Below are 14212 nucleotides of genomic sequence, written 5' to 3' on the forward strand. Positions count from 1 at the left end.
ATACATAAGTGGATGTGGCCACATTTCATTAAAACTTCATTTACAAAAACGCGCAGTCAGCCACGTTTTGCTGATCATTGCTCTGGAAGATAAGGGAGGTATGAGTGCAATATTTGGGCTTCCCTGGTGGCTTAGAGGTAAAGAATACCCCGGTCAATGCAGGAGACACAGGTTCAATCCCTAGGTCGGGAAGATCCCCTGGAGAAGGAAATGGCAATCCACACCAGTATTCTTACCTGGAGAATCACAGGGACAGAGGAGCCTGGCGGACTACAGTCCATGGGGTAGCGAAGAGTCAGATATGACTTAGTGACTGAACAAATATGCAATACCTATCTTCACTTAGTCCCCACATGCATTTATCAAGTGTTTATCTAACATCTACTTCTTGCTGAGGACAAAGCCACAAACAAGGTAGGTTGCTTGTCTCTCTGTCACCTTTCAGATCATTTAAGAGAGGCCCAAGGAGAAACCTGTCACCTACAGCTTTGTCACGTACAATTTTCCTCGATTTTCCTGTGGAACACATTCTCGCTGGATGCCCAACAAAATCTACGGTTTCCATGAGTTGTAAAGCTCCCTTTGTGGGGCTTGTTTGTTGTCTGGGCAGGCTCCCTGTTCCTTCTAGGATCTTCATTCCCACGTATCCTTGGAGAAACATTTTTTAATTAATCCCTACTTAGCAAAGTGGTTCTTAATCTTGAGCAGGTATCAGAATCCCCAGGAGGACTCGTTAAAACAAAGTTTTGTGGGCATCCTTCAGCGTTTGACTTGGTAAGTCTAAGAAACTGCCGATGCTGCAGGTCCTGGGACTGCATTTTGAGAACTGCTTACTCCAAATGTAAAACCCCACCCTCCTGCAAACCTCTGCTATGAGAGGACAGAATCTAATGCCGACTCCACTGTGATCTCCCTGCTTTCTGCCTTGTGGTTCCCACACCCTCAAAAGAGAGCCCTCCCTCCTTATCTTTGTGCCAAAAGGGAGGTGATACATTCCTCCGGAATCCAGGGAGTCCAACTTAAGAGTCATCTCTTGTGCATCAACCAGAAAAGCACTTTCTGCTCTTTGCCTACGGTTTACAGTTTCCTGCCTAGTGTTCTTGTTTCCAGGGAGTCAGCTCTGTCCTCCTCATTAGCGTCATCCTGCCTGCCCCTCACTGGGAACAGTACAGTAAGAGTGGGCAGAGGAGGACCAAGATGGAAGGGGAGTGGTCTCGCTGAACCAGAGCAGGACACCCTGGGTCACGTCACTTTCGAGGACAAGTGGCCAGGTTAGATGCATGTGTTAACAAACCTGAGGTGTTGAGTCGCTAAGTCACGTCTGACTCTTTGCGACCCCATGGACTGTAGCCTACCAGGCTCCTCTGTCCAAGGGATTTTCCAGGCAAGAATACTGGAATAGGTTGCCATTTCCTCCTCCAGAGGATTCTCCCCACCCAGGGATCGAACCCAGTCTCCGGCATTGGCAGGCAGGTTCTTTATTGCTGAGCCACCAGGGATCTAGACACTCTATAAAATGAATTGATGCTATTGATTCTTCCTAACACATACAGAGTAAATGAGATAAGGAAGATAATTTTACAGCCCAGGACACTTTGGCAAAAATGATGGACAGCCTCAGGGAGACACTGGGAGAAAGAGGGGAAATTGGAAGCCGCAGAGCAGGTGGGAGGCAGACCTGGGAAGAGGACACCGGGATGCCCAGCAGTGGCTGGGCTCTCACTCGGGCACTAGGCTGCCATGTTCCTGTCACTGTCCCTCTGATTTGTTCGAGCTAATCTGGGAGCTCGAGCACCACTGAGGGTTTGTGAGTTCCAGTCAGCAGACAGTGGATGCTGCACACACAGATGAGATGGGGAATGACCACCAGGTTTATTGAAAGTTAGCTTTGCACCCGTACTACAGAGACCACACGTGAGCCCACTGGCCTCTTTGCTCCCCCTTCGGAACAGAAGACCTGCTCTAGGACCACAGTCCTGAGGCCAGATCCAGTGAAACTCTTTCCAGAGAGCACTCCTAAAACGGGACCTCCAAGTGACACGTCTTTCCCAAGGGGTCCGGGAGGACAGACGAGTGGGAAAAGGAAGACTTCTCTTTCTCCCGATGCGGAAGCAAGAAAGTCAGCCTGCGTGAGGTCCAACTCAGAGGCCGAGCTCTCCTCCTGTCTAAAGCTGTGTTCTGGGCTCTGCTCTGCAGTCCATGGAAGACTGAGAGGACAGGGATGCTTTCTAAGGGATGCAGTTCCTTGGGATGGAGTCAAGTCTTCTTGAACAGACCAGGGGACAGAACGGGGTCAGAGAGCCCGGCTACGGGCGGGGCTTCTTCCCCAGGTGGGACCTCTGGTGCTTGTCGAGGCTCGAGCTCCAGCTGAAGCTCTTGCCGCAGCGGGTGCACTTGTAGGGCCTCTCGCCGGTGTGCACCCTCTGGTGCCGGTTGAAGTTGGACCTCTGGATGAAGCTCTTCTCGCACACGGGGCACTTGTAGGGCTTCTCCCCCGTGTGGATCTTCTTGTGGTAGCGCAGCCCCGAGAAGTCGCTGAAGCCCTTCCCGCAGTAGTCGCACTTGCAGGGCTTCTCCCCCGTGTGGGTCCGCTGGTGCTTCACGAAGCTGGAGCTCCGCAGGAAGGCCTTTTGGCAGGTGGGGCACTGGAAGTACGTCTCCCGGCTGTGGGTTCTTTGGTGGAAAACCAGCTGCGAGTTCCGGTAGAAAGTCTTGCCACACTCCCTGCAGGTGGGGAGTCTCTGGGCCATGGGGGCCCTTGGCTGCCCCTGCGGGGCGGCTTCTCTCTTCTCCTCAAGCCATGGTGCGGGCGAATCCCCGGGAAGCGAGGGCAGCAGGTGCGGGCCCGGCTGCTTCCTGGAATTCCTCTCCCGGGGGCAGAGCTGACGCCCTGTCCCCTCGCCCCGCAGGTTCCCCTGGGCCTCTGAGAGGTCCTCTCCTTCTCCAGAGGGTCTTGGCTCATCTTCACTGAAGAGGCTGCTCAAGGGAGCCTGAGGGGGAGGCTCTCCCGATGCCGGAGGGTCCTGGGCCCTGTAGTTCTCCAAGTTCAGGTTCTCTTTGTCATTCTCCCCTCTGTCCCCTAGAAGGAGAAAGAAGATGCAGAATAGCTCAGTCGGCGGTCCGCCCTGTGTGCCAACCTGTGTGTCAGAGAAAGGGCCAGCACAAGACATGATGACTTCTCTTTACCAAGAAGGAAAATGCTGTCAGACCTGAGCACCCGGCACTTGCTTCGTGTGCGTCCCGCTGTGACTCAGCTCTGGAAAGGAGGAGTGACAGGGGAAGACGGCTCCCAGAGGCTGCAGCGGCCACCTTGGAAAAGCAGCAGCCAGCTTCTGATGCCCAGGAGAAACAAGTCTAATATAGGAAAGCACTACGCTAATGAGTATTGGTTTTTATCTGGTTATATAAAAAGGATAAATATATCACAAAAAATAATTTGAAAAGCATACGAAAGAAAACAAAATCAGCCTTAATCATAGCACCCAGGGGCAACTACTCTGAGTGCACATTTCCTTCCAGTCTTTCATTTAAACACGCATGTCGGGAAGATACCCTGTTGAGGGCACGGCAACCCGCTCCAGTATTCTTGCCTGGAGAACCCCCATGGACAGAGGAGACTGGAGGGCTACAGTCCATGGGATTGCACAGAGTCAGACACAACTGAAGGGACTTAGCATGCACGCACGCATGTACACGTGTATGTTTTTCACTGACACGACCAGTACCATACTGTATAAACAGTTCTCTACCTGGCTCTGTAGCCTTTCAATGGTAAAGGGTGCTGTTTATCAATTTCACACGGGTCCTCCCTTCCACAAGTCACCCCAAAGTTCGTGTCATGTCCCTGGGGCTGTGATGCCCAGAGAAGCTGCTGTGTGAAAGTCTGCACCCTTGGTCTGCGCAAGAATCCAGCTTCACTGGTGCTTCACTAACTTCATTAACTCATGAACCAGTTGCATTTTGTTTTTCTCATAACTTGGGGTTTTGGTTATTACTACCCATGTGGTAAAGATCTTGATGTGGGTGGTAGAATTTATCTTCAACTTTTCTAAATGACTTTATTCCTGTAGATCTGAAGGAGCCGTCTGCCCTTCTCTCTGTTACGTCAATGTCTTTGGAGCTGTTTGCCCTTCTCTCTCCTATGTCGGTGTCTTTTACATTATCGGCTAGAGACCCAGGAATCTGCTGGAGCGCCAGACTGGAGCTTGTTAATTCAGAGCCTTAGAACTTGTTTCTCTTGGAAGGCCAAGGTACTCTCTCTTGTCTTAGAAGAAGCCTTTATAGGTATCATTTTAAGGAGCTGAACAATGGCTCACCATGGAGATATGATAATAAACACAGGAGACTAAAACAAGGAACTTTATTTAAGACTTCTCCTACTCTGGGAATCTAAGTTGTTTGTTATATTTGGCTACTGTAAATAATGACGTGAGAAGCTTTTTTCTTCACAAATTCTGCCCACATTTCTGATCAGTACCTTAAAGGTTCCTCTAAGTACAGTTACTGTGTCAACAGGCATGAATGGTGTACTAAGGCTGCTGACACCCTCTGGCAGATCAACTTCCAGAACGATGGTGCCATCCTCAGGTCCAAGAGGCTGGGCAGAGAGGAGGCAAGGGTTCAACACCTACCTATTGACCGTCTCAAGACTCTGCTGCTTCAGACTGGTGGGAAACGGCTTCTTGTTGGTGTAAACGTTAATTCTTTAGTTATTAAAGGATCGATTTTTTTTCCACATTTATGAGTTACTTTTCATACTCCAAGACTGCTGTCCATTATTTTTAAACTGGGAAAGTCACTTTTCTCTTATCAACTTGCACTCATGCTTTCTATTTTAAGAAAAATAGTCACTTACCTGTCATGTCTATGAAAAGTTTTCACCAGTTTAGTCACTATTATCTTGTTTGGGGTTGTGTGCTCCGTGGCTCAGTCCTGTCTGACTCTCTGCGACCCCATGGACTACAGCCTGACAGGCTCCTCTGTCCATGGGATTTTCCAGGCAAGGATACTGTAGCAGGTTGGAATTTCCTCCTCCAGGGGATCTCTCTGACCCAGAGATTGAACCCGAGTCTCCTGTGTCTTCTTAACTGAAGGCGGATTCTTTACTGCTGAGCCATCAGGAGTGGGGAGAAGCCCCTTGTTTGGAGTTATTTTTATGTGTAGAAGTTGTGGTTTCTTTCTTTTTAAATATAGTCCAGTCTGTTAATCATTTACCTAGTGATTTTTTTTCTGTCGCTTTTATACTTATAAAAATCATCCCCAGCTTGACATGAGTCAAATATTTACCCATTTTCTTTCCTATTACTATCATTTTATTTTCATATTTTGTCTTTTCCATCTGCTTCGAGCTTATTTTGGTAGACAACACACACAAAGTTGAAGCGGACTCCTCTTCCCAGAGTGTTTTCTCCTCATTCTGCTCAGAGAAGAGTGACTCATCCTGTGGACTTGTCTTGCTTTTCCCTTCATCAGTCCTTTACAGACCAGCCTCTGGTCCCCAGCTCCCTTTTCATTTCACTGGCTTGTATTAGTATTGCACTATGTGACTGAGTTACCTTTCAGAAATGACATACTCTGAATATTTACAAGCCCAACACTGATGAAACACTCTTCTTTCAAACCTTTTTACTATTCTTGCAGTATTCTTCCCAATAAATGCTTAAGAATCATTTTTCCAAATATAGTTGACTCTCAAACAACATGGGGGTTGGGGCGCCCACCCCAGTGCAGTCAAAATCCAAGCGTAACTTTACAGTCTGCCCTCTGTATCCAAGTTCTGCACCTATGACTTCAACCAAATGTGGACTGTGTACACATTTATTGAAAAAACTCTTGAGAATAAGCATTCCCGGACAGTCCAAACCCTTACTATTCAAGGGCCAACTGTATGTGTATAATTTTCATCCTTTGAAATTGTGATTAGAGGTATGAGTGTGAGACTTTTTGAAGCTCACTTCCCTGCTGACCTGCTTTTCCTGTGAGCTGTTCCTCCATGTGGTCAAACAGAAGAGCATATCCACTCTCTCCTGGGGCATGTGCCCCCTGCCCTGAGCTCAGGTGAGGCTTCCCTGGTGGCTCAGGGGTAAAGAATCCACTTGCCACTGCAGGAGATGCAGCTTCCATCCCTGGGCTGGGAAGATCCCCTGGAGAAGGAAATGGCAACCCACTCCAGTGTTCTTACCTGGAGAATCCCATGGACAGAGGAGCCTGGCGGGCTGCAGCCATGGGGTTGCAGAGTCAGATACAACTCAGAGGCTAAACAACAGCAACTGAATCTAGGTCTGCAGGCTGTTAATTCGGTAACCTTTGGGACCAGACCACTCCTTTCCTGCCTTGTTATTACTGTCTCGTCCCTGCACACCTGGACTCCCATGTCAGTGGCCCCCAGGACTCTCCTCCTTGGGGGGTACCCTCCCAGCCTGTCCTGCAGGTGGCCGCTTCCGAAGTCTCTCTCCCCACAGATCCTCTCTTAAGAACCTACAATGGCATTTCTTTGCCTTATCAAGGCAGGCTGGCTTTATACCCTCTCCACAGTTTGGTTCAAGGTAAGATCTAACAGGACTGTTGGAGATGAAAAGGTGTGTGTGTGTGTGTGTGCGTGTGCGTGTGCGTGTGCGTGTGCGTGTGTGTGTGTAGGTAGGTAGGTTTGACAGTCGATTTTACGTAACTGCAATGTTTTTAAAAGAATTCAGAAGGCAAAGGGTGATTGCTGTTTTACAGCAGACCAAGTTCATATTTCTTTGTATCAACCTTAAAATATGTGATTGATATGAAGTATTTGTTGTTACTGCTGTTTAATGAAACTTGGGGTGCACAGAAAGTAGCTGAAACATGTTTTTCTGCTTGGGGTCTTGTTTATTTTGTTGGGAGTTGGTGGGTTACCATTTACCATAACCAGAGTTAAAACAAAAAGAAAGGTCCAGTTACTCTGGACCTTCTCCTTAGCAAGAATAACAGTAATGTGTTAGATGATCTTTTTTTTTATAGAACTCAGTCCATATCTGATTTGGTCTCGGCCTGTACAATCTTAGTTCTCTCTGAGAAAGGAAGCCATCACAACAGGCTGGAGTGAGGCAGCATGTCAGATTCAGGGTCCTTCTTCCATAATTAAACATCTGTCAACAACCTGACAGCCAGGGACAAGGAGCCCAACCTCAGTATTCAGCCTGGACTGACCAGGCCATGACTAGTTATTATCAATGTAACAGAAACCAAGTCCTAACCTCTTCCCCCATTACCTCCAGTTTAATGACTTGGGGTCAGAAATGGCTGGGGACAGGTCACTCACCTATGCAGGTGGGTCTTGGGATCTTCTCACTGGCATGCAGGTGTGGCCCTGCCAGCTCTATCCCATACCCAGCTGGATCAGTCAGGTCAGGCCTGGCACTGGCAATGCCTGGAACAGAGAGGGGCTCTGTGGGCCTGGATGAACAGGGAGGACTGGGGACCAGGCTGTGCTGTTAAAGGAGGGCCATGAGTGGAGAGAGAACTGAGAGGCTCTGGACACCACTGAGGAGCCCGTCTTGGAGGGACATGGGGAACCTTGAAGACACCAGCACCCCCGGGATGGCTGGATGATGGCAACGGCCACAAAAACAAGGCTCTGGGCGGGAGGGGTCAGACCACCTGGCAGGCTGGTGCGTGGGTCGTGACTGGGACCCCACCCGTGGTTGGCTGGGCACAGTTGGCCACAGCCGAGCTCTGTCGTAACCAGCACCTGCAAGCTACAAAACAGTGAGAAAGTGACTAGATCTGCCGCTCACTGTCACCATCTAACTGAGGGCGCCCCGGCCCCACTTCACAGAGGAGAGGAGCCACCACGAGGCCAGGCGCACGCAGCGTGTTCAGTGCACGGGAGCCAACACTGTAGCCCGCCTCTCCAGCTTCCCAGCTCCCAGCTGTGTCTCCAGGGAGGGTGCCGAGCAGAGTGGCCGGTCGCCCCTAGAGCACACGGGGGGTGCCCCTTCCACCAGGCTGACCCACCTGCACCTCCTGAGACCATCTTCCCATAGGTCTCCAGCATGAGGTCCCAGTACTGCTCCTTCTGGGTAGAATCCAGGTGCTTCCACTGCTCCTAGAGAAGAACACAAGGCCTGAGTCCAGGGGAGGGTCCCGAACCATCCCTCCCTGCCTGTGCAGGGCGGAGGAGAAAGGAATAGCCTCAGGGTCCTGGCCATCAGAAGGTCTGAGAAACCACGGGAGGTGGTTCCAGACGGAGTCAACAGGCCCGGGCTCTGTACATCTTGCCATGGAGAGGAAACATGTAGGTTTTAGGTCCTGTGTTCTCTTTTAAGTTGCCTGTTTGGGGAAGCCCTTTCCCCACTTGGCTTGTGTTTAACTCTCAGCGCTCATTGGAGAGATCTTTGGGCAGAAGAAGGAGCCCGATATTCCCAAGACGTCATTGATGTCTGGAAATTCAGGAGGGAAAGGAAAGAAGTTTTAAAATGTATTTCTGATTAGCAGGTATTAAGCTTAAAAAAAGAGACGAAAAGGAGGAGTTAAATGTTTTTGGGTGGAAGAAACTGCAGAGGTGAAAAGTGACCTCTATGTGATTAACTACTGATCATAACATTTTAAATATGGATTTCAATTTAAAATTTTCTAAAGCAGGAATTTTCTATTTTGTTGATCTTCTGTGAGTGAAGTTACCTCAACAACCGCCTGGAAATAACCAGCTTGAGCAAACGCTGCTGAACGCAGGAGTCCCCTCTCTTCTGCACTGGCAGTAATAGCCGCGAGGTGGCCTGGCCCCCCAGACACATGGGCACCGAAAGAGAAGCCACCAAGATGCTGAAGACATCCACCAAAACCCTCCAGGGCAACAATCGACCCTTTCAAAGCCCAGAAAAGAGTCTCTGAACAGCGAACCTCCAACCTTAAAGCCACAGACTTAGTCGAGGAACTGCCAGAAGCCAGCGGTGCTTGAATGAAACCCTTGACTTAACAGACATGACGCCAACTACAGCCCTCTCCCTCCCTCTCATTTTCACAAGAGCAGAAAAAAGTCTAACTTCCTACTCTGGGAGGACAGAAGTATGAGATTTGATGGGGAAATAATCTGGATTTCATGTGGAAACAGCACCACCTTGTGGGCTTGTGGGGCATTGCCACAACTGACTCACACAGAGCAGTGTGGCCTGAGTTCCCCTCTGGAGGTCTGAACACACGGGAACGGGCGCCACACATCCCCGAGTCTGGGAGGCTCTGTCTCTGACTCAGTCCCACGTCTGCCACGTGGACCTCACACCCTGCCACTGTTCTCGAGGTTCCCAAATCAGGGAAGAGATTAGAGGATGTGATTCCTTACATTTAAACATTCCCTTCAGATATAAAAGACTTCGCTGAACACTGACGGCCTTCTGATACAAACAGGTGTTGTTAGTTCAAGGAGGGGCACTGCGACTGGGTCGGGACGGTCTGTCAGGGCTGAGCTGCTGTTCATCAGGCATCAGCTATATATAGGAAATCTATTTATACATTCTATATATTTATATAGGGCTTCCCAGGTAGTGCACTGCGGTAAAGAATCCACCTGCCGATGCAGGAGACACAAGTTCGATCCCTGGGTGGGGAAGATCCCCTGGAGGAGGACATGGCAACCCACTCCAGAATTCTTGCCTGGAGAGTCCCACGGACAGAGGAGCCTCGCAGGCTACAGTGTATGGGGTCGCAGAGTCAGACATGACTGAGAACACACCACATATTTATATACATACATACATATATACTGATACATATATACATACATACACACACGCACACATATATGGTGTTGCTGGTGAACATTAAGAATCTTTGGACCTTGAGCTATCCAGAACAGGTCATGGCTAATGTCCGTATATAAGTACCACAGAGCTAACAGCTAACCCCACTAGTTGAAGTATGTTAATATATACACCTTTCACAGGGATGCCCTGTATTTACTGTAGAAGCAACAAGAGGCCTCCAAGTCTGCTTGACATCCTTGGCAGAATACCCAGTTCTTTTCTCCCAAGCAGCCTCCTGCCTAACAGTCTGGTTCCTGAGTACCCTGAAAGCAGGAAGAAGGGTACTCTAGAGTCACTAAAAAAGGTATACGCCCCTGCCACTCCCCACCCCGACCCCAAGTACAATGCGAAGCTGGGACTCGGTTTCTAGATCTCTGGGCCTGGAGAGCTGAAGCTCGGACCTGGCTTCAAACCACGTTCAACACACATAGCCTTCCTCACCTTCACTCTAAAGGACCCCACAAGGAGAGTCCTGAGAAGGAGGAGTTCTCTAGAGGTTTGGAACAATGCTTTGACTAAAGTCTACAGATGCTTGAAAAACTTCATTTTTATCAAATGCAACTTTTCAGAGTCGCTCACCACATAATCAAAATAGATCTGTTTCTGAGACTTCTGTTTGTGACCAGGATGGAGTGAGAGGGGCTGGGTTTACCTTCCTGCTGAAACCCTGAGGGCAAGGTTCTGGGGTCAAGAACCAGGGGACCCCACTCACCTGAGATGCTGTGTGGAGAAGGGAGGCTCCGAAGTCCTGGTTCCCGACAGGCATTTGCTCGGGCTGGGCAGGCAGCTGGGTGGCAGCCGCTGCTGAAGGCAGAGACAGAAGACTGAGCATCCTGATGTCCTTCTTGACCACTCACAGAGGGCACAGGGACAAACCTCCCCACCGAGAACCCGCACTTGTCCCACCATCCGCAAACTCAGACCCACGTTTACCTCCCTAACCAACTCCGGCTCCTCCAAGCTTCCCGACAGCTGCCCCCAACATCTCCTCCCACCTTCCTCAGACCCCAGATCCGAAAGGCCTGGCCCTGTCATAAAGTGGCTTACATTGCAGACTTTGCATCCCCAATCGCAGCTGTTTCCTGTAGGTGCACCCTGCGTCCCACATGTCCAGACACACCCCAATTGGTGCAGCCTAAGGTGTCATTTCCCTCTTGGCCTGCTGATCACAGTCCCCTGGTTTCTCCAGGAGGCAGCACACACACCACCACCAGGACCCACCCCTCACCTAGACCTTGCTCCACGTCAGACTCCTCTTTCACCACACAGCTCAGTGGCCCCCCAGGCCCGAGGGCTGTGTTCCGGAGCCCAAGCTTCTGAGGCTCTTCAGCAGGAGACCCTGCGTCCCCTGCTGGGCAGCTCGCGGGCTCCGCCTTCTCTGACAAGACTTCCTGTCCCAGAACTTGGATGCTGATCTAGAGACAACACACTGCTGATTACTCAAAGACCCAGAGTGAGGGTTTCTGAAAAACACAGAGCTACCCTTCCAGAACGCATCCTAAGGCAGGCCTTCGGGACACAGGGCAGGGAAAGAAAAGGCCAGCATTTATTTCTGGTCCAGCAGGAACTGGGCAGGGAACCATCCTGAGAGCAGCTGGAGGATGAGGCCAGAGGGAGACCTGGGAGCCCTTCAGACAGGCCGCTGGGGCTGTCCTTCCACTGGACAGCCTCCACCAATTAAGATACAGGCGTCTTTGGGACAACTCCCCAAACACTCTAAGGATGGGACGGCGGGGAGACTTTATCTTCAATCCCTAATGGCCAAAAAGTGTAGTGTCACACGGAGACCTAGGATCAGGTGTGGCGTGGGGATACACAGAGGAGGTGTAATGAAAAACACACTGAAGAGATATAATGAATCTTCGTCCCAGGCTCCTGGCACAGAGCTCCGAAACCCCTGGAATGTCCTGAAGGACAGGAGTGCCAGGAGCCACTTTTGTGGTTCAGAACAAGCCCCTCCCAACCATCCCTGAGTTGATCATGATAGGATAACTCTTGGTGGCCCCGGATAGCTTCAGGATGGAGGCCTGTTGTCAGGGGAACTAACCTGGTGACTGGAGGGCCAGAACATTCAGCCCCGCCCCTCAGCCTCTAGGGGACAGAGAGGGGCTGGAGCTCTTCCACCACTAATGGCCAATGATCAATCTGGCAGGCCTGAGTAATGAGAACGCCATAGCAACTCTTCAACTGTGGGGTTCAGGGAGCTTCCAACCCGCTGAACACATATAAGGGTCAGGAGGATGGAGTGCCCAGAGGAGGGCATGGAAGCTCTGTGTATCCCCCATCTCTTCTATTTGGCTGCTCCTCAATCATATCCTTTAGAACAAACTGGAAAATGGAAGCAAAGTGTTTCCCTGAGATCTGAGTCATCCTAGCAAGTTATCAAAGCTGAGGAAGGGGCCTTGGGAACCTCCCAATCTGTAGCCAGCTGGCCGGAAGTCTGAGTGACCCCTGCAGCTTGTGACCGGTGGCTGAAATGGGGGAAGTCTTACGGGACCAGCCCTTATCCTCTGGGTTGAGACAAGCAGACCGCTGCTGTCACAACTGAACTGAATAGGAGGACACCTAGTTGAGATCAGAGACTTGGAGAATCGGTTGTTGGTGTGAAAACCCCCACATATTCGGTGCCAGAAAAAAAGATAAAACCCCTGGGACTTCCCTGGTGGTTCTATGGTTAACCACTTCCCTGGTGGCGCCAAGGCAAGGGACACAGGTTCGACCCCTGGTCCAGAAAGATCCCACATGCTGTGGGGCAACAAAGCCTGTGCATCACAACTACTGAGCCCACACGCCCTAGAGCCGGTGCTCTGCCACAAGAGCAACCACTGCAACGGGAAGCCCACGCGCCGCCACTAGAGTAGCCCCCACCACTAGACAGTAGCTCCCGCAACTAGAGAGAGCCTGCACGCAGCAACAAAGACCCAGCGCAACCAAAAGTAAATAGATGGATTGATTAGAAAAAAAAAGACAACGCCCCTAAGACTCCAGAGGACCTGGTGCTTCCCTCACAGATCACAGCACTCTCTGCTCACCCACTGCCACAGCCTCTGGGGGTCTCCCTTCAAGCTCTCCACGAGGGTCACGGCCTCCTCCCCGCTGCCTGGACACTGCTTCCGCACCCACGTCTGGATCTCCCCAGGCAGAATGCTCAGGAACTGCTCCAGCATCAGCATCTCCAGGATCTGCTCCTTGGTGTGAACCTCTGGCTGCAGCCACTGGAAACAGAGCTTCCGAAGCTGTTGGAGGGTTTCATGGGGCCCGGACATCACCTGGTAAGGAAACTGCCTGAAAAGCTGGCGTGCGGTCTCGGGGCTGGAGGGCTCCCCTCGGAGGGTGGCATCTGGGCCAGGGAACAGGAGCTCCTCAGCCTTGGCCGGTGGTGGCAGCAGGACAGGAGCCTGCCCCAACTCCACGGGCATTGTCTGGTGTGGCGAGTCCTTTTAGGGGATGTGCTTCTGGGACGGAGCTGTCCCCAGGAGAGCCAGGTCTTCTCAGAGCCTCTCACAAGGACCCTGGAGGGGCAGCGAGAGTGACATTACACAGGCTAGGGGGATGCACTTTCACAAAGAACAGAATCACCTGCCTGCCTGAGAAGCCTTGGAGGGAGGGAGGGTCGTGGGTCTTCTGAAATCAATGGATGCACTATTTTACTTTGAAATATGGTAAACTTGAAGCTGCAAAGCAAACTACTAGAACCATAGCTAGACTGTCACCACAACCCTGACCATTTTTACAGTGTTCTCTCTTGGTCTTCAAATGGCCAGACCAAGTAGAAGAATGAAATGCACCACGTGAAGCATGTTCACTACGTTTCCAGGTAAACAGCTCGTCTCCACAACACTTCAATATCTGCACCCATAGGTCTGCAGACTAAAACAGAGAGCTGAACAGAGATGTTGATGCCCTAGGAGTAAAGACTAAGGTTGAAATGACTGCGTGTGTGCATGCATGCTGAGTTGTGTCTGACTCTTAGCAACCCCATGGACTGTAGCCAACAAGGGTCCTCTGTCCATGGAATTTTTCAGGCAAGAATACTGGAGTGGGTTGCCATTTCCTTCTTCAGGGGATTTTCCTGACCCAAGGATCAAACCCATGTCTCCTGCATTGGCAGGTGGATTCTTTACCACTGCGCCACCTGGAAGCCCAAGGTTGAAATGACTAGATGCTTCCAAAATAAGTATGAAGCTGAAGAGAACTTTTTCCTCAAAAGGTACAATGAAAGCTCTAAGTGACCTCTTTTGAGTGCCATGTTGATAACTGGGAATTTATGGAAAATCTGTCATACTAAAATTTTCAACCCTAAACAGAAAAAAGTCTTAAAATAAACACTGACTACCGCAAAAACATTCCTACAGACATGAAGCAAGTTTTATGGTGAGTGGTATCAAAATTCAGAAGGCAGGAACTAAGACAAGGAAAAGAGAATTGGGAAATAACAAAGTTAT

At 50.4% G+C, this 14212-nt stretch overlaps 1 protein-coding gene across 3 annotated transcripts; it reads right to left on the minus strand.

Annotated features, from left to right (window-relative positions):
• Positions 1 to 1884: 1884 nt before the first annotated feature.
• ZNF18 (zinc finger protein 18) lies at positions 1885 to 13286 on the minus strand. Of its 3 annotated transcripts, none has more exons than XM_068977889.1 (6): positions 12800 to 13286; positions 10996 to 11182; positions 10480 to 10568; positions 7984 to 8074; positions 7289 to 7396; positions 1885 to 3079 (listed from the first exon to the last, which is right to left on the minus strand). In XM_068977889.1, the coding sequence occupies exons 1-6, from the start codon at positions 13184 to 13186 to the stop codon at positions 2307 to 2309; spliced, it is 1635 nt and encodes a 544-aa protein (XP_068833990.1). In that variant the 5' UTR covers positions 13187 to 13286; the 3' UTR covers positions 1885 to 2306. The 3 variants fall into 3 exon arrangements, with proteins under 3 accessions (XP_068833990.1, XP_068833991.1, XP_068833989.1); XM_068977890.1 differs by having other exon boundaries at positions 7990 to 8074; positions 10480 to 10571; XM_068977888.1 differs by having other exon boundaries at positions 10480 to 10571.
• Between the last annotated feature and the right edge of the window lie 926 nt (positions 13287 to 14212).

Source organism: Capricornis sumatraensis, chromosome 8, assembly GCF_032405125.1.
Source record: "Capricornis sumatraensis isolate serow.1 chromosome 8, serow.2, whole genome shotgun sequence".
In the NCBI taxonomy this organism is placed as follows: domain Eukaryota; kingdom Metazoa; phylum Chordata; class Mammalia; order Artiodactyla; family Bovidae; genus Capricornis; species Capricornis sumatraensis.

Excerpts from the sequence above, each read along its gene's own strand:
- ZNF18 (XM_068977888.1), bottom strand. The coding sequence starts at position 13,186 with ATGCCCGTGGAGTTGGGGCAGGCTCCTGTCCTGCTGCCACCACCGGCC. Across the intron at positions 10,572-10,995 it reads TGACGTGGAGCAAGGTCTAG|CAGCGGCTGCCACCCAGCTG; the intron begins GTGAGGGGTGGG and ends CTCTGCCTTCAG. Across the intron at positions 8,075-10,479 it reads TTCTCCACACAGCATCTCAG|GAGCAGTGGAAGCACCTGGA; the intron begins GTGAGTGGGGTC and ends GTTCTTCTCTAG.